Below are 20920 nucleotides of genomic sequence, written 5' to 3'. Positions count from 1 at the left end.
TCGGAGGCATGAACATCAGAGGCAGTGACCCAAGAATTATCCTCCTGACCGTATCCCTTCCATTTGACCAGATACTGGAGTCTCCGTCTGGAAACACGAGAGTCTAAGATCTTTTCCACAACGTACTCCAACTCACCCTCAACCAACACCGGAGCAGGAGGCTCAACGGAAGGCACAACCGGTACCTCATACCTGCGCAACAATGACCGATGAAAAACATTATGAATCGAAAAGGATGCAGGGAGGTCCAAACGGAAGGACACAGGGTTAAGAATCTCCAATATCTTGTACGGGCCGATGAACCGAGGCTTAAACTTAGGAGAAGAAACCCTCATAGGGACAAAACGAGAAGACAACCACACCAAGTCCCCAACACAAAGCCGAGGACCAACACGACGACGGCGGTTGGCAAAAAGCTGAGTCTTCTCCTGGGACAACTTCAAATTGTCCACCACCTGCCCCCAAATCTGATGCAACCTCTCCACCACAGCATCCACTCCAGGACAATCCGAAGATTCCACTTGACCGGAGGAAAATCGAGGATGAAACCCCAAATTACAGAAAAACGGGGACACCAAGGTGGCAGAACTGGCCCGATTATTGAGGGCGAACTCCGCCAAAGGCAAAAAAGCAACCCAATCATCCTGATCCGCAGACACAAAACACCTCAAATATGTCTCCAAGGTCTGATTAGTCCGCTCGGTCTGGCCATTAGTCTGAGGATGGAAAGCAGACGAAAAAGACAAATCTATGCCCATCCTAGCACAGAATGCCCGCCAAAATCTAGACACGAATTGGGTCCCTCTGTCAGAAACGATATTCTCAGGAATACCATGCAAACGAACAACATTTTGAAAAAACAGAGGAACCAACTCAGAAGAAGAAGGCAACTTAGGCAAGGGAACCAGATGGACCATCTTAGAGAAACGGTCACACACCACCCAGATGACAGACATCTTCTGAGAAACAGGAAGATCCGAAATAAAATCCATCGAGATGTGCGTCCAAGGCCTCTTCGGGATAGGCAAGGGCAACAACAATCCACTAGCCCGAGAACAACAAGGCTTGGCCCGAGCACAAACGTCACAAGACTGCACAAAGCCTCGCACATCTCGTGACAGGGAAGGCCACCAGAAGGACCTTGCCACCAAATCCCTGGTACCAAAGATTCCAGGATGACCTGCCAACGCAGAAGAATGAACCTCAGAGATGACTCTACTGGTCCAATCATCAGGAACAAACAGTCTACCAGGTGGGCAACGATCAGGTCTATCCGCCTGAAACTCCCGCAAGGCCCGCCGCAGGTCTGGAGAAACGGCAGACAATATCACTCCATCTTTAAGGATACCTGTGGGCTCAGAATTACCAGGGGAGTCAGGCTCAAAACTCCTAGAAAGGGCATCCGCCTTAACATTCTTAGAACCCGGTAGGTACGACACCACAAAATTAAACCGAGAGAAAAACAACGACCAGCGCGCCTGTCTAGGATTCAGGCGCCTGGCAGACTCAAGGTAAATTAAATTTTTGTGGTCAGTCAATACCACCACCTGATGTCTGGCCCCCTCAAGCCAGTGACGCCACTCCTCAAAAGCCCACTTCATGGCCAAAAGCTCCCGATTCCCAATATCATAATTCCGCTCGGCGGGCGAAAATTTACGGGAAAAAAAAGCACAAGGTCTCATCACGGAGCAGTCGGAACTTCTCTGCGACAACACCGCCCCAGCTCCGATTTCAGAAGCGTCGACCTCAACCTGAAAAGGAAGAGCAACATCAGGCTGACGCAACACTGGGGCGGAAGAAAAGCGGCGCTTGAGCTCCCGAAAGGCCTCCACAGCATCAGGGGACCAATCAGCAACATCAGCACCCTTCTTAGTCAAATCAGTCAATGGTTTTACAACATCAGAAAAACCAGCAATAAATCGACGATAAAAGTTAGCAAAGCCCAAAAATTTCTGAAGACTCTTAAGAGAAGAGGGTTGCGTCCAATCACCAATAGCCTGAACCTTGACAGGATCCATCTCGATGGAAGAGGGGGAAAAAATGTATCCCAAGAAGGAAATCTTTTGAACCCCAAAAACACACTTAGAACCCTTCACACACAAGGAATTAGACCGCAAAACCTGAAAAACCCTCCTGACCTGCTGGACATGAGAGTCCCAGTCATCCGAAAAAATCAGAATATCATCCAGATACACAATCATAAATTTATCCAAATAATCGCGGAAAATGTCATGCATTAAGGACTGGAAGACTGAAGGGGCATTTGAAAGACCAAAAGGCATCACCAAATACTCAAAATGGCCCTCGGGCGTATTAAATGCGGTTTTCCACTCATCCCCCTGCTTGATTCGCACCAAATTATACGCCCCACGGAGATCAATCTTAGAGAACCACTTGGCCCCCTTTATACGAGCAAACAAATCAGTAAGCAGTGGTAACGGATATTGATATTTAACCGTGATTTTATTCAAAAGTCGATAATCAATACACGGCCTCAAAGAGCCGTCTTTCTTAGACACAAAGAAAAAACCGGCTCCTAAGGGAGATGACGAAGGACGAATATGTCCCTTTTCCAAGGACTCCTTTATATATTCTCGCATAGCAGCGTGTTCAGGCACAGACAGATTAAATAAACGACCCTTAGGGTATTTACTACCCGGAATCAAGTCTATGGCACAATCGCACTCCCGGTGCGGAGGTAGTGAACCAACCTTGGGTTCTTCAAAAACGTCACGAAAGTCAGACAAGAATTCAGGAATCTCAGAGGGAATAGATGATGAAATGGAAACCAAAGGTACGTCCCCATGAGTTCCTTTACATCCCCAGCTTAACACAGACATAGCTCTCCAGTCGAGGACTGGGTTATGAGATTGCAGCCATGGCAATCCCAGCACCAAAACATCATGCAGATTATACAGCACCAGAAAGCGAATAACCTCCTGGTGATCCGGATTAATACGCATAGTCACTTGTGTCCAGTATTGTGGTTTATTACTAGCCAATGGGGTGGAGTCAATCCCTTTCAGAGGTATCGGAGCCTCCAGTGGCTCCAAATCATACCCACAGCGTTTGGCAAAGGACCAATCCATAAGACTCAAAGCAGCGCCAGAGTCGACATAGGCGTCCGCGGTAATAGATGACAAAGAACAAATCAGGGTCACAGATAGAATAAACTTAGACTGTAAAGTGCTAATTGAAACAGACTTGTCAGGCTTCTTAGTACGCTTAAAGCATGCTGATATAACATGAGTTGAATCACCACAATAGAAGCACAACCCATTTTTTCGTCTAAAATTCTGCCGCTCGCTTCTGGACAGAATTCTATCACATTGCATATTTTCTGGCGTTTTCTCAGTAGACACCGCCAAATGGTGCACAGGTTTGCGCTCCCGCAGACGCCTATCGATCTGAATAGCCATCGTCATGGACTCATTCAGACTCGCAGGCACAGGGAACCCCACCATAACATCCTTAATGGCATCAGAGAGACCTTCTCTGAAAATCGCCGCCAGGGCGCACTCATTCCACTGAGTAAGCACAGACCATTTGCGGAATTTTTGGCAGTATATTTCAGCTTCATCTTGCCCCTGAGACAAGGACATCAAGGCCTTTTCCGCCTGAAGCTCTAAGTGAGGTTCCTCATAAAGCAACCCCAAGGCCAGAAAAAACGCATCCACATTGAGCAACGCAGGATCCCCTGGTGCCAATGCAAAAGCCCAGTCTTGAGGGTCGCCCCGGAGCAAGGAAATAACAATCCTGACCTGCTGTGCAGGGTCTCCGGCAGAGCGAGACTTCAGGGACAAAAACAATTTGCAATTATTTTTAAAATTTTGAAAGTGAGATCTATTCCCCGAGAAGAATTCAGGCCAAGGAATTCTAGGCTCAGACATAGGTGCATGAACAACAAAATCTTGCAAATTTTGTACTTTTGTGGCGAGATTATTCAAACCTGTAGCTACACTCTGAAGATCCATTTGAAACAGGTGAACACAGAGCCATTCAAGGATTAGAAGGAGAGAAATAGAGGAAGGCTGCAGTATAGGCAGACTAGCAAGTGATTCAATTAAGAGCACACTCAGAACTAGAGAAAAAAAAAAAAAAAAAAAATTGTAGCAGACTTCTTTTTTCTCTCCTTTCTCAGCCAGTAATTTAACCCTCTTTTGGGGCCGGTCAAACTGTCATGATTCTCAATGGCGAGAGAACATAGCCCAGCATATATGAGAACTAGCTCTTGGAAGATGGAAACTATACTGACCATGAACTAAACCTGCCGCACAACTAGAAGTGGCCGGGTAGCATGCCTACGTTTTTTAACCCTAGATGCCCAGCGCCAGCCGGAGAACTACCTAATCCTAGCAGAGGAAAAGACAGTCCTGGCTCACCTCTAGAGAAATTTTCCCAAAAGGCAGACAGAGGCCCCCACATATATTGGCGGTGATTTTAGATGAAATGACAAACGTAGTATGAAAATAGGTTTAGCAAAATCGAGGTCCGCTTTCTAGATAGCAGGAAGACAGAAAGGACACTTTCATGGTCAGCAGAAAACCCTATCAAAACACCATCCAGAAATTCCTTTAAGACTCTAGCATTAACTCATAACACCAGAGTGGCAATTTCCGATCACAAGAGCTTTCCAGACACAGTAACGAAACAGCAGCTGTGAACAGGAACAAAATGCAAAAACACACAAGGACAAAAGTCCAACTTAGCTGGGAGTTGTCTAGTAGCAGGAACAAGCACAGAAGGCTTCTGAATACATTGTTGACCGGCAAGAAACTGACAGAGGAGCAAGGTTATATAGCGACTCCCACATCCTGATAGGAGCAGGTGAACAGAGGGGATGATGCACACAAGTTCAATTCCACAAGTGGCCACCGGGGGAGCCCAGAATCCAATTTCACAACAGGACCCTGTGTTGACTATCGGGAACTTAATAAGGTAACCATACGAAACCGTTACCCTTTGACTCTGATTCCCGAATTACTGGAAAGAGTCCGCCATCCTAAAGTGTTCTCTAAACTGGATCTTCGTGGGGCTTATAATTTGGTGAGTATTCGTAGAGGGGATGAGTGGAAGACAGCATTCAGATGCCGGTATGGACACTTTGAATATCTTGTGATGCCCTTCGGGCTTTGTAACACCCCTGCAACATTTCAACACCTTGCTAGTAACATTTTCAGAGATTTGTTGGACCAGTTTGTGGTGATCTATTTGGACGATATACTAATCTTTTCTGACTCTCTACAGAAACATGAAGAACACGTCAAAACTGTTTTAAGACGTCTGAAAGAGAACCATCTGTATATTAAGCCGGAGAAATGCGAGTTCCATCGTTCTGAGATACAGTTCTTAGGATATATCATCTCTCCCCAGGGGCGGAGCATGGAATCTGGTAAGATTCAGGCTATCGTTGACTGGCCGGTACCCAAGAACGTTAAGGAGGTCCAACTGAGTTCCTGCTGCATACACCAGTTTCCATTAATCCTCCTTCATCTGCTGCTCGTGTTTACTTCCATCTGCATTTGCTGGACATGTAAGCTGTTGCTGCTGTGCTTAAACCTGAGATTATCACCCAGGCCTTCCTGGTTGAGATAAGACATTGCTTTAACTGCCTTATAAGCATATCTATCTGTGTTTGGACTAAAACAAGGACTTATTCGTGTCAAGTATCATCAAGAATAACTGTGCTTCATAGACTTTCTGCGTGATTGTATTTTCCTCTGAAGTTCCCTATAGACTGCTAAGCTGCGTTTAATATTTACACCAAGTGTTGTGGACTTGAGTTTCTCTCTGCACCTGTTTGAATCACCGTGTGATAATATGGACTTTACCACTTATAAAACTGTGTCCTGTAGTTGTCTTGTTTCACGCAAAGAGTCTCCTGAGTTATCCCCTATAATTATTACAGTTGGTTTATCAGGATTTGTGGATTGAACAATGGTAGACCCACATTAACTAATAAATGTAAGAATCTGACCCTATCTCAGCAGCAGCTCTCCCTACACTAGTTGAGTCCGGAGCAGAATGCGGCAAGCAGGGCGGCGCCAGGTCTCTTATAGACCTGATGATGCTGTGCGGCCAGCCAGTCACTGTAATACCACAACAAAGATGGCTGCGGTATTACAGTGCATGGAAGATAATCCCTGCGTGCTGATTGGCGCTCTAAAAAGCGCCAAAATTTAAAGGAGGAGACGTGAGCTCCCGCCGAATAATCCTGGAAATACTAGGTGCTCGCCGAGTACACAGAGCACAATGATACTCGGGCGAGTACCGAGTAGTGGCGAGCACGTTTGCTCATAACTAGTCATAGTACCTCACTGTATGATAATACCCCACTATGATGTCGAAATACCCCATTGTGATGTAATACCTCATTTTGGTGTCATAATACCCCATTGTGATATCATAATACCCCACCATGTCATTATACCCATTGTGATGTCATAATACACCACTATGATGGCATGATACCTTTTTGCAGGGGTCTCCATCTCCAGGCATCGAGAGCCGACAACAGTGCAGGTTTTCAGGATTTCTTTAGTATTGCATCGGTGGTAATGTGATCATCTGCACAGGTGAGGATTCCAACCCCTGTGCAATGCTAAGCAAATCCTGAAAACCTGCACTGTTGGCGGCCCTCGAGGCTTGGAGTTGGGGACCCCTGCCCTATTGTGATGTCATAAAACCCCTCTGGGATGTCATAATACCCCATTGTGATATCATCATACCCCACCATGATGTCATAGTAGGGCATAATACTCTATTATGATATAATACACCACTATTATGATATAATACACCACTATTATGTCGTAGTAATAAAATCTTTGGTTACATTGCGCTGGACAATTGGACATTTTAGATTACCGTCTGCTGGCTGTCATTGATTAACCCCTTAGTGACAGAGCCAATTTGGTACTTAATGACCGAGCCAATTTTTACAATTCTGACCAGTGTCACTTTATGAGGTTATAACTCTGGAACGCTTTATCGGATCCCGCTGATTCTGAGATTGTTTTTTCGTGACATGTTGTACTTCAAGTTAGTGGTAACATTTCTTCGATATTACTTGCGATTATTTATGAAAAAAATGGAAATATGGCGAAAATTTTTAAAATTTTTCAATTTTCAAACTTTGTATTTTTATGCCCTTAAATCAGAGAGATATGTCACAAAAAATAGTTAATAAATAACATTTCTCACATGTCTACTTTACATCAGCACAATTTTGGAAACAATTTTTTTTTTTGTTAGGGAGTTATAAGGGTTAAAAGTTGACCAGCAATTTCTCATTTTTACAACACCATGTTTTTTTTAGGGACCACATCACCTTTGAAGTGATTTTGAGGGGTCTATATGATAGAAAATAACCAAGTGTGACACCATTCTAAAAACTGCACCCCTCAAGCTGCTCAAAACCACATTCAAGAAGTTTATTAACCCTTTACGTACTTCACAGGAACTAAAACAATGTGGAAGAAAAAAATGAACATTTTACTTTTTTTTGCAAACATTTTACTTCAGAACCATTTTTTTTAATTTTCACAAGTGTAAAAACAGAAATTTAACCACAAATTTTGTTGTGCAATTTTTCCTGAGTACGCCGATACCCCATATGTGGAGGTAAACCACTGTTTGGGCGCACCGCAGAGCTTGGAAGTGAAGGAGCACCGTTTGACTGTTTCAATGCAGAATTGGCTGGAATTGAGATCGGACGCCATGTCGCGTTTGGAGAGCCCCTAATGTGCCTAAACAGTGGAAACCCCCCACAAGTGACACCATTTTGGAAACTAGACCCCCCAAGGAACTTATCTAGATGTGTGGTGAGCACTTTGAACCCCCAAGTGCTTCACAGAAGTTTATAACGTAGAGCCGTGAAAATAAAAAAAATCGCATTTGTTTTCACAAAAATGATTTTTTCGCCCACAAATTCTTATTTTCACAAGGGTAACAGGAGAAATTAGACCACAAAAGTTGTTGTGCAATTTCTCCTGAGTACGTCGATACCCCATATATGGGGGTAAACCACTGTTTGGGCGCACCGCAGAGCTTGGAAGAGAAGAAGTGTCGTTTTACTTTTTCAATGTAGAATTGGCTGGAATTGAGATCGGACGCCATGTCACGTTTGGAGAGCCGCTGATGTGCCTAAACAGTAGAGACCCCCCACATATGACACCATTTTGGAAACTAGACCCCTTAAGGAACTTATCTAGATGTGTGGTGAGCACTTTAAACCCCCAGGTGCTTCACAGAAGTTTATAACGTAGAGCCGTGAAAATAAAAAAATCGCATTTTTTCTACAAAAATGATCTTTTTGCCTCCAAATTTTTATTTTACCAAGGGTAACAGGAGAAAATGGACCCCAGAAGCTGTTGTACAATTTGTCTTGAGTACGCCGACACCCCATATGTGGGGGTAAACCACTGTTTGGGTGCATGGCTGAGCTCGGAAGCAAAGGAGCGCCATTTGACTTTTCAATGCAAAATTGACTGGAATTGAGACCGGACGCCATGTCGCGTTTGGAGAGCCCCTGATGTGCCTAAACAGCAGAAACCCCCCAAAAGTGACCCCATTTTGGAAACTAGACCCCCCATGGAACTTATCTAGATGTGTAGTGAGAACTGTGAATGCCCAAGTGCATCACAGAAGTTTATAATGCAGAGTCGTGAAAATAAAAAAAATATATTTTTTAACAATAAAGATTTTTTAGCCCCCAAGTTTTTATTTTCACAAGGGTAACAAGAGAAATTGGACCCCAAAAGTTGTCCAATTTGTCCTGAGTATGCTGGTACCCCATATGTGGGGGTAAACCACTGTTTGGGCGCACGGCAGAGCTCGGAAGGGAAGGAGTGCCATTTTGGAATGCAGACTTTGATAGAATTGTCTGCGGGCGTTATGTTGCCTTTGCAGTCCCCTAATGTACCTAAACAGTAGAAACCCCCAACAAGTGACCCCATTTTGGAAAATAGACCCCCCAAGGAACTTATCTAGATATGTGGTGAGAACTTTGAATGCCCAAGTGCTTCACAGAAGTTTATAATGCAGAGTAGTGAAAATAAAAAATATTTTTTTTCCCACAAAAAAGATTTTTTTAGCCCCCAAATTTTTATTTTCACAAGGGTAACAGGAGAAATTGGACCCCAAAAGTTGTTGTCCAATTTATCCCGAGTACGCTGATGCCCCATATGTGGGGGTAAACCACTGTTTGGGCGCACGGCAGAGCTCAGAAGGGAGGGAGTACCATTTGACTTTTTTAGCGCAAAATTGGCTGTCGTGTTTGGAGACCCCCTGATGTACCTAAACAGTGGAAACCCCCCAATTCTAACTCCAACCCTAACCCCAACACAGCCCTAACCCTAATCTCAACCCGATCCATAATCCTAATCACAACCCTAACGATAATCACAACCCTAACCCCAAAACAGCCCTAATCTCAACCCTAACCATAACCCTAATCAAAACCCTAAATCCAACACACCCCTAACCCTAATCCCAACCCTAACCCTAATCCCAACCCTAATCCCAAACGTAACACTAATCCCAACCCTAATCCAAACCCTAACCCTAATCCCAACTCTAACCCTAACTTTAGCCCCAACCCTAACTTTAGCCCCAACCCTAACCATAACTTTAGCCCCCGTCGTCACAAAAAAAGTTCAATGTAACCTTTTTTTTTGTACGTCGCGTCCGCCATTTCCGCGGATGCGTGGCCGTAACTCTGCCCCCTCCTCCCCAGGACATAGACTGGGCAGCGGATGCGTTGAAAAACTGCATCCGCTGCCCACGTTGTGCACAATTTTCACATCGGGCCGACGCATTGCGACCGCCCCGTACCGACGCAAGTGTGAAAGAAGCCTAAGGCTACTTTCACACTAGCGTCGTACTCGGCCCATCGCAGTGTGTCGGGCCGACGTACCGACGCTAGCGTTGTAAGCGCCGCACAACGGGTGCAGCAGATGCTGTTTTTTCAACGCATCCGCTGCCCCATTGTGAGGTGCGGGGAGGCGGGGGCGGAGTTCCAGCCACGCATGCGCGGTCGGAAATGGCGGACACGTCGCACAAAAAAGTTACATGTAGTTTTTTTTGTGTCGACGGTCCGCCGAAGCACGACGCATCCGTCGCACGACGGATGCGACATGTGGCAATGCGTCGCTAATGCAAGCCAATGGAGAAAAAACGCATCCTGCAAGCACTTTTGCAGGATGCGTTTTTTCTCCAACGACGCATTGCGACGGAAGCCAAAAAACGCTAGTGTGAAAGTAGCCTAACCCTAACCCTAGCCCTAACCCTAAATTTAGCCCCAACCCTAACCCTAACTCTAACCCTAACCCTAACCCTAACTCTAACCCTAACCCTAACCCTAATTTTAGCCCCAACTTGTCTTCTCCTGCCGGCCGGCAGATGGCAGCAGATGGCGGGCGCACTGCGCATGCGCCCGCCATGATGAAAAAGCCGGCTGGCAGGAGAAGACAGAAGAGGACCCAGGGACCCCGGGTGAGTATGATAGGGTCCCCGAATCCCCCTATTTCTCTGTCCTCTGATGTGCGATCACATCAGAGGACAGAGAAATAACTGATCGCTTTTTTTTTTTTTTTTTTGCGGTCGCCGGTAAACTGTTAATTACCGGCGATCGCAAAGCAGGGGTCGGTGCAAACCGACCCCGATCATGTTCTTTGGGGTCTCGGCTACCCCCGGCAGCCGAAACCCCAAAGAACATCCGGGTGCCGGGCGGCGGGCGCACTGCGCGTGCGCCCGCCATTTTTTCCCGGAAAAAAGATGGCGGCGCCCATGGGGAGACACGAGGAGCACCGGGGGAGGTAGGTAAGTATTGGGGGGCTATTGGGGGCCATCGGGGACCACATTTCTCTGTCCTCCGATGTGCGATCACATCGGAGGACAGAGAAATTAAACGGCAAATCGCGTTTTTTTTTTTTTGTTGCGACCGCCGGTAAACGGTTAATTACCGGCGATCGCAACTCGGGGGTCGGTAAAAACCCCCCGAATCATGTTCTCTGGGGTCTCGGCTACCCTCGGCAACCGAGACCCCAGAGAAAATCCGACTCTGGGGGGCGCTATTCACTTTTTCCACAGCGCCGTTAATTAACGGCGCTGTGGATTAAGTACCCTTAGCGGCCGCCGTTAAAAGGCGTATCGGCGGTCGTTAAGGGGTTAAAGACAAAATCCTAAAGGGTTAGCAGTGATCCGATCAATGCTGTTAGCTTCACGTGTCAGATGATCAGATCAGTTGACTTGTGGGGGTTGATGCGAGCTCAGAGCGCGAGCTCGTCTAAAAGGGAGGGAGGCAGCCAAGGTCGTGAAGGAGTTAAGAAAAGATAAAAAGTACACGATGACAAGATAGTAACTTCAAAATAGCACCATATCATAGGGCCTAACTAGTTTAAACATAACACCACTGAGAAAACGGTAAAAGGAAAATAATTAATTTTATTGGTTATGACAATAATAATAATATTTATTGACTTCTATAGCCTTATTAACTCCACAGCGCTTTCAATAAATCCAAAACACTGTCCACATTGGGTCCCACAATCCAGATTCCCTATCACTATGTCTTTGGGGTGCAAGAGGAAACCAGAGTACTCAGAGGAAACCCACGCAAACACGGGGAGAACATACACTAAAATGCTTTTCTAAATATCATAAAGTCACGTGGTCAGCCATGAGACATTTGAAGCTTCTCAAAATTGATTCTGTTTCACTCGATAATCGTACAATAGTTCTGCCCCTGGTTTGATATTGCAATTAGCCACAAAAAGCATTGATGGGGTGCTATCATCAATTATATATTTAAGGACAGGTTTCACGTTGTAATTTTTCGGTGAATGATTAATCTTTCGCCCAAATGTTGAGGGCATGTCCGGGTGACAACTGCATGGAGCCTCCCTGGCATCAAAGCACCACACCTTTTCACCAATATTAAAGAAAAACATATAACATTTGTGCTCACGCACAGTTGCCTGTCGTTTTTCAGCCCCGTGTCCTTCTATAAGAACTCCATGGTAGTCACAAATTATGTCTCCTTTCGTAAAAGCATGAGTTGTGTGCAGTCCTTCACCTTTACTTCGACCATTTGTAATTACTAGGCCTTTCCAATTTTGAGATTTCACCAATTCTTGAAGTTTGACAACGTGCTCAAGATCCCCTCTTTTTGGTTTAGGTTTCCATCCACGTTGGACATCTTCTAGGCCAGGTAGATTGGACGTCCAGTGCTGTTTAGTCAGATAGCGCTTTAGATCTTCTTCTTTGGGGAAATGCCTGAAAAAATCTACAAGAAAAAAACAATACTGGAAAATATTCAGCAAACATAAAATATTCAGGCAGCACATCCCAAAGAGTACAATATCTTATACTAGACAGATTTCAAATTAAAATAAGAGATAAAAAAATACATGAAAAAAAACCTTACCGACAGCATTTGAAACCCTTAAATTGTACTGGTCCCGCCTCCATTTATCCTGACAGTACTTTGCAAAACGCTCTGTGTACCGACTGCAGGTGGGCAGGGATGGTGGTTGATTGTCTACTCCTACAGGGTACTTTTTAATTAGTCTGTTGAAATGGAACTCTTTTTGAGCACTGGCAGTCTGTTGAACTGTCTCTTCCGCATCAGAATGTCCCTGATTGCTTTCTTCTCCTGTGATGCCAATGGAACTTCTGTAAAGTTAAAAAGAAAGATCGTAAGTTATAATATACTGAAAATGGTGTTGTTCCTCACTGGACTACTCAACCAAGAATTTGGAATTAATCATATGCTAAAAGGCATAATTACTTAAAGGGAAGGTGCTGCAATTTTTTTATTTGTATTAAAATGTATTAATTATATAATCAATTTTTGTTAAGTACAAAATTAAATATATTAACTATTATTGACTATAGGGCCCCATTATGTTATGGAGGACAGGACTGTAGGGCCATATTACGGTATCGAGGACAAGACTATCGGGCCACATTATTCTATGGAGGACAGGACTATAGGGCCTCATTATGCTATTGGCAGGATTACAGCTGCTACATTATGCTATATGGAGGATTAAAGAGACTGTATCCTATACAGAGGATTATAGAGGTTACATTATGCAATATGGATAACTAAAAAGGCTACAATATACTACATGGAGGATTATAGAGGCTACATTATACTATATGATGAACTATAAAGGCTACATTATACTATATGATGAACTATAAAGGCTACACTATACTATATGATGAACTATAGAGGCTTCTTTATACTATATTGAGTACTATGGAGATTACATAATATTATCTAGAGATTACATTAAATTATATGGAGGACTATGGATGGTGCATTATAATATTTAGTAGACTATGGGGAAGCATTATTCTATATCGAAGATAATGAGGGGTGCATTATACTATATGGGGGACTTTGTAGGGCCCATTAGCCTTCCATAAGGTATGTATGGCCATTATAATATTTGAAAGGCTTTGTGGAGGGCATTATAATATGTGGATGGCTATGAGGGAGCCTTTATACTTTATGGAGGCCTATTTGAGGGCCACTATATTGTATGCAAGCAAATATACAGTGTGAAGGTTTGTGTGGGGTCCATCACACTGTGTGGAGGGCTGTGTGGGGGTCATTATACTATGTGCAGTGATAGTAGGGGTGATTATACTGTACGTAGGCCCTTGTACTGCATGGAGGGTTTTATGGTGGTCACATTTGGGGATTACACTTTGCTGGGGTCACAATTCATTGCCAGGGTAGTTGACAGGGGTACAGTTCGATCATCATACTGTGTGTGGATGGTACTGTGGAGGAATTTAATAGTGGGGGCATCATAAAGTGTATTAGGTCTCCTACCCAGCGCCTTCTGTCTCCTTCTCATCGGTTTGTCCCTCACTGTCTTCTTCTCTCCTGATCCTCCTCCTCTTGGGCAATGTACATCTGTGAAGTTAAAAAAAGACAGTTATGTTATGAAAAACTGTTTACCCCTTAATCCCATATGACGTACTATCCCGTCAAGGTGACCTGGGACTTAATTCCCATTGACAGGATAGTACGTCATATGCGATCGTCCGCGCTCTCAGGGGGAGCGTGGCCGAGTGTCAGCTGACTATCGCAGCTGACATCCGGCACTATGTGCCAGGAGCGGTCACGGACCGCCCCCGGCACATTAACCCCCGGCACACTGCGATCAAACATGATATATGATATATATGGTATAGGAAAGCATCGCGCAGGGAGGGGGCTCCCTGCGGGCTTCCCTGAGACCCTCGGAGCAACGCGATGTGAAAAAATTATAGCTCTCAAAATGTGGTAACACAAAAAATATATTTTGTAATAAAAAGTGTCTTTTTAGTGTGTGACAGCGGCCAATCATAAAAATCCGCTATAAAAAACGCTATAAAAGTAAATCAAACCCCCCTTCATCACCTCCTTAGTTAGGGAAAAATAATAAAATTAAAAAAAATGTATTTCCATTTTCCCGTTAGGGCTAGGGTTAGGGCTAGGGTTAGAGCTAGGGTTAGGGTTGGGGCTAAGGTTAGGGCTAAAGTTAGGGTTAGGGTTGGGGCTAAAGTTAGGGTTAGGATTACATTTACGGTTGGGATTAGGGTTGGGATTAGAGTTAGGGGTGTGTCAGGGTTAGGCGTGTGGTTAGGGATACCGTTGGGATTAGGGTTAGGGGCATGTTTGGATTAGGGTTTCAGTTAGAATTGGGGAGTTACCACTGTTTAGGCACATCAGGGGCTCTCCAAATGCGACATGGTGTCCGATCTCAATTCCAGCCAATTCTGCGTTGAAAAAGTAAAACAGTGTTCCTTCCCTTCCGAGCTCTCCCGTGCGCCCAAACAGGGGTTTACCCCAACATATGGGGTATCAGCGTACTTGGGACAAATTGGACAACAACTTTTGGGGTCCAAGTTCTCTTGTTACCCTTGGGAAAATAAAAATTTGGGGGGCTAAAAATCATTTTTGTGGGAAAAAAAGATTTTTTATTTTCACGGCTCTGCATTGTAAACTGTAGTGAAACACTTGGGGGTTCAAAGTTCTCACAACACATCTAGATAAGTTCCTTGGGAGGTCTAGTTTCCAATATGGGGTCACTTATGGGGGTTTCTACTGTTTGGGTACATTAGGGGCTCTGCAAACGCAATGTGACGCCTGCAGGCCAATCCATCTAAGTCTGCATTCCAAATGGCGCTCCTTCCCTTCGGAGCTCTGCCATGCGCCCAAACGGTGGTTCCCCCCAACATATGGGGTATCAGCGTACTCAGGACAAATTGGACAACAACTTTTGGGGTCAAATTTCAACTGTTACCCTTGGGAAAATACAAAACTGGGGGCTAAAAAATAATTTTTATGGAAAAAAAATATTTTTTATTTTTACGGCTCTGCATTATAAACTTCTGTGAAGCACTTGGTGGGTCAAAGTGCTCACCACACATCTAGATAAGTTCCTTAGGGGGCCTACTTTCCAAAATGGTGTCACTTGTGGGGGGTTTCAATGTTTAGGCACATCAGGGGTTCTCCAAACACAACATGCCATCCCATCTCAATTCCAGTCAATTTTGCATTGAAAAGTCAAACGGCGCTCCTTCCCTTCCGAGCTCTACCATGCTCCCAAACAGTGGTTTACCCCCACATATGGGGTATCGGCGTACTCAGGACAAATTGCACAACAACTTTTGGGGTCCATTTTCTCCTGTTACCCTTGGCAAAATAAAACAAATTGGAGCTGAAATAAATTTTGTGTGAAAAAAAATGAAATGTTCATTTTTATTTAAACATTCCAAAAATTCCTGTGAAACACCTGAAGGGTTAATAAACTTCTTGAATGTGGTTTTGAGCACCTTGAGGGGTGCAGTTTTTAGAATGGTGTCACACTTGGTTATTTTCTATCATATAGACCCCTCAAAATGACTTCAAATGAGATGTGGTCCCTAAAAAAACAGTAATTAGACTTACTGGTAATTGTATTTCCAGGAATCCATCCTGACAGCACACTGGAGGACGTCCTTCTTATCCATGATGGGACAGGAAACACGAGAGGTTAAAAGGACCCTCCCCCTACCACCCTTCAGTGTTTTTCCAAAGTAACACATCTGGATGGATGCAAAAACAAGTTTTATTACAACAAAATAATCAATCATACAAATGTTACATCACATAAGTATAAAGATCAAACAATAGGGAGGGAACTAACAGTGCTGTCAGGATGGATTCCTGGAAATACAATTACCAGTAAGTCTAATTACTGTTTTCCAGGTCACCACCTGACAGCACACTGGAGAAATACCAAAGGAGAATGGTATTTAGGGTGGGACCACTGCTTGAAGTACCTTTCTACCAAAGGCCAACTGAGGCGAAACTACATCTAACTTATAGTGTTTAGAAAAGGTACTAAGATTAGACCATGATGCAGCTCTACAGATTTGGTCTGCCGTAGCTCCCCCTTTCTCCGCCCATGATGTGGCCATGGCCCTAGATGAGTGGGCTTTAAGATTAACCGGGGAATTCAAACCTTTAGCTTTGTAGGCTAAATCAATTGTAGATTTTATCCACCGTGCGATAGTCGCTTTAGACGCTTTTTTCCCCTTATTTGAACCCCTGAACTGAACGAACAAGTTATTGTCCTGTCTCCAGGGTCTAGATAGATCAAGGTACCTGAGTACTGACTCTCTTACATCAAGGTTATGAAAAAATCTTTCTTTTTGGTTTTTAGGGAATTGGCAAAATGACGGTAAAACAATCTCCTGATTCATATTAGTATCGGAGACGACCTTAGGGAGAAAGGCCGGATCTAGCCTTAGTACTATTTTATCATCAAAGATCTGTAAATACGGGTTCTGTACCGAAAGAGCCTGTAGTTCCCCCAATCTTTTTGCCGATGTGATCGCAACTAAAAACGCGGTTTTAAGAGAGAGTTTGTTAATATCTATGTCTCCAGTTATATCCCAGGACTGATCACACAGAAAATTCAGGACCAGATTAAGATCCCATGGCGGGACTGATTTCCTAATGAATGGCCTTAGCCTCTGGACTGCTCTAGAGAATCTACTAATCCAGGGGTGGGTAGATAGAGAAAAATCAAAGAATGTACTTAGGGCCGCTATCTGGACTCTTAATGTACTTGGTCTAAGACCTTTTTGAAATCCTGACTGCAAGAAATCAAGAATTTTCGGGATATCTGGATGGTCAGTATCAACTGTCATCTCCCCACAGAATCCACAAAATGTTTTCCATATTTTTGTGTAGATTGCAGATGTCACCGGCTTTCTGCTGGCTTGAAGGGTAGAAATGACGTCATCTGAAAGACCTTTTGCTCTCAAGATCTTCCGTTCAGGATCCATGCTGCCAACTGAAGTGCTCCTGGGTTCTGGTGTAGAACTGGACCTTGTAGAAGAAGATCCTCTCTTACTGGTAACAGGAGAGGTTCTTCCACTGACAATTTTTTTAACAATGGAAACCAACTTCGTTTCGGCCAGTGAGGAGCTATGAGGATGACTTTGGCCTCGTCCTCGCAAATTTTCCTGAGTGTCCTTGGAATCAATGCTAGAGGCGGAAACGCATAGAGAAGACCGTTGCTCCAGGGTTGTGACAGGGCATCGATCGCAGCTGGACTTTCCCAGGGGTTTAGGGAGTAAAAGGTTTCGACTTTTGCGTTTTGCTTTGTAGCAAATAGATCCACAGTCGGCTTCCCCCAACGATGACAAAGATCCCTGAATACTTCGCTGTTCAGTTCCCACTCTGTAGGGGATACACTTTTCCTGCTCAGGAAATCTGCCAACTGGTTCTTGGATCCCTCCAGATGTACAGCCGAGATTGACCGCACCGACTTCTCTGCCCACTTTAAGATCTGTTCCGCCAGATCTTGTAATGCCAGATGTCTTGGGCCCCCCTGATGTCGAAGGAAGGCTACAGTCGTCGTATTGTCCGAGAAGATTTTTACATGCTTGTTCTTCAGCAAATGTTGTGCCGCCGTTAGGACCTTCCAAACCGCATGCAACTCTCTGTGGTTTGATGACTTCTTGCTGTCCTTTCTTTCCCAACGACCTTGGAAATATCTTCCTAGGACATGACCTCCCCAACCTTCCTGACTTGCGTCTGTCGTGACTGACACACTTGGGGTTTGAAGCCATGACACTCCTACCCGGAGATTTTTGGAGAGAGTCCACCACACCAGAGACCTCTTGATCTGAAAAGAAAGATTCAGTCTTTGATTTAGAGAATTTTGCCTCCTGTTCCAGCTCCTCAGAACTCCCTGCTGAAGCTGTCGGGAATGAAACTGGCTCCATCTCACGCAAGGGATGCAGGCCGTCATCAATCCCAGTATTCTCATCCCGTCTCTGATCGTATTTCGGCCTCGGGAGAAATGATGGACTTTTTTTATTATACCCTTTAGCCTGTCTTCCGGAAGGTAGGACATTCTTGTTTCTGAGTCGAGCATGACTCCTAGGAATTTTATTCTGGATTTCGGTATTAGATCCGATTTCTTCCAATTTATAATCCAACCGAGACTCTCTAGTGTGGAGATGAGGAACTGACAGTTGACCCTGAGCTGGTTTACTGACTCTGCCGCTATCAAAAAGTCGTCTAGATAAGGGATTACCATCACATCCCGATTTCTCAGATATGCGACTACCTCTACCATAAGTTTTGTAAAAACCCTGGGAGCCGACGCCAGGCCGAAGGGGAGACAGCGAAATTGAAAGTGATAGATCTTCCCTTCCATGTTTACCGCAAACCGCAGGAATTTTTGGTGGTTTAGGTAAATGGGAACATGGTAATATGCACTCTTTAGATCTAGAGTGCACATCACCATACCCCTTTCCAACAGAGGAATGGTAGACCGAATTGACTCCATTTTGAATCTTTTGTATACCACCCAGTTGTTTAGGTGCTTCAGATTTATTATCGTTCTCGACTCTCCCGATGGTTTTGTTATTGAGAAGAGATTCGAGTAATGACCTCTGTACTCTTCTTGGGAGGGGACCGGAACAATTGCCGCCATTTTTAGGAGGTCCTGTATATCCGACCACATGGGGGATGATGATTTTAGATGTGTGCTGGACACCAGAAATCTTTCGGGCGGAAGGGAGGAAAATTCGATTTTGTACCCCTGGGACACCACCTGTAACACCCAAGGACTCGTTGTTATTCCCCTCCAACCTTCTAGGAATCCGGCTAGACGACCCCCTACTCTGATGGCGTCATTTCCTATGGTAGCTAGACCTCGGTCCTGAGTAACTCGAGTCTTTGGTTTTGGGTCTACTGTCTCCCCCTTTCTGGTAGCTCCATCTACCTTGCTTCCCTTTACCCCTGTAATCCTGTTTCTGATTATAGCGGGGTCTCCGAAAGGGCTGGAATTTTTTAGGCTTTTCTTCGGGGAACCCCTTTTTTACGTCTGAGGCTTTCTCTAATATATCGTCGAGGACCGGTCCGAAGACCCTGCCCCCAGAGAAGGGTATGGAACACAATTTATTTTTGGAGTGCATATCACCCGACCAGTTTTTGAGCCAGATAGCTCTTCTGGCTGCATTAGAGAGAGATTGACCTCTAGCCGCGAACCTAACCGTCTCCGCGGACGCGTCTGCCAAAAAGGCGGTTGCCAATTTTAACAGAGGCAGAGATTTCATGATAGTATCTCTAGGAGTTTTGGCTATTAATTGATCCTGAAGATCATTTAGCCACAGGTCCATGGAGCGAGCCACTGATGTTGCTGCGATATTAGCTCCGATAACCGCCGAAGAACTCTCCCAGGTCCTTTTTAAAAGTCCATCTGCCTTTCTGTCCATGGGCTCTTTTAGATTGGAAGAGTCCTCAAAAGGGATTGAGGTTCTTCTGGACACTTTAGCCAATGGAATGTCTATTTTAGGTATATCGACCCATTCTTTAACTTCATCCGGGTCAAACGGCAAGCGGAGTCGGAAATCTTTAGGGATAGTCAATCTCTTCTCCGCCTCCTCCCATTCATCCAAAATCATGGATCTGATATGGGAATTTACTGGAAACACTTTTGCAGTCTGTGAGCGCAAGCCACCAAACATTTCGTCCTGAACTGAACAAGATGGTTGTGGATCCTCAATCTGCATAGTATGCCGCACAGCCTCCAACAGTTCTCCTGTGTCTGCCGCAGAGAATAAGTATTTTCTCCCTCTCTGTGGGGGGTCTCTGCTCTCCTCTTCCTCCTCTATATCCGATACAGCAGATAACGAATCTCCTGAAGAGTAATCGACCCTCTGCCTTTTGCTCGGTCTCTCTGAAGGTGAGGCTTGAGGTAGTGCCAGACCTGATACAGAAGCCTGGACCTCCTCTCTTATCATGGCTCTCATATTTGACATAAGAGAAGCCTGCTCCTCTCCTATGATTCTGCAGGTGCACGCTTCACATAGGGGTTTCTGCCAGGTATCTTTCAGTTTGGCTGCGCAAATAGGACATTTTTTGCTTTTGCCAGGCTTCTTTAACGGTTTTTCTGGTAATGAGGCCGCCTATAGAAAAATAACAAAACTCCAGGATAATGCCCCATTTTTTTTTTTTTTTTTTAAATGTCCATAATACCGGTCCCCTGGTCTACTCACTAGCGCCGTGGACTCCTGCCCTTCTCTAGCTGCGTCCTCCATGATGCACCGGAGATCGCTTACTGCACATACCTTATATTTCTGCTCGTCTGTTCATCTGTACAGCGCTCCTGCGCTCACTACCGCTTCCTGTTTCGGAGACGCCGCCCGCCCCCCTCAGCCGCAAACCGGAAGTGACGCGGCCGGAAAGAGAGGATGGTGCAGCGACGATTTGCTTCCTCATGCCGGCCGCATGGAGACGCCGACATCCGCAGAGGCAACCGGCAGGATCGCATGCACCAGGGGGCGTGACGGAAGGATCGAGAGCCCCCGGCAGGGGGAAGCGATCCTCATACCAGGAGCAGCGCTACAC

General features: G+C 45.0%; 1 protein-coding gene across 3 annotated transcripts in view; it reads right to left on the bottom strand.

The window, feature by feature from the left end:
• The window catches only part of LOC143767207 (uncharacterized), a 206584-nt gene that overhangs the window by 127064 nt on the left and 58600 nt on the right, over positions 1–20920 (bottom strand). For 2 of the 3 annotated variants that reach the window (XM_077255344.1, XM_077255345.1), the window contains exons 18-20: positions 13850–13933; positions 12428–12675; positions 11446–12286 (exon numbers count right to left, since the gene is read on the bottom strand). The exons of the other annotated variant lie outside the window; for it this stretch is intronic. In XM_077255344.1, the coding sequence (XP_077111459.1) occupies positions 11700–12286; positions 12428–12675; positions 13850–13933 (919 nt within the window). In that variant the 3' untranslated portion in view covers positions 11446–11699. Of the gene's footprint in view, positions 1–11445; positions 12287–12427; positions 12676–13849; positions 13934–20920 lie in introns of those variants that run through there. 3 annotated transcript variants of the gene reach the window in all.

The sequence above is a fragment of the Ranitomeya variabilis genome, chromosome 4 (assembly GCF_051348905.1).
Source record: "Ranitomeya variabilis isolate aRanVar5 chromosome 4, aRanVar5.hap1, whole genome shotgun sequence".
NCBI classification, from domain to species: domain Eukaryota; kingdom Metazoa; phylum Chordata; class Amphibia; order Anura; family Dendrobatidae; genus Ranitomeya; species Ranitomeya variabilis.
Note: the sequence above shows the minus strand (reverse complement) of the source record. Positions and strands in the feature narration are given on the sequence as shown.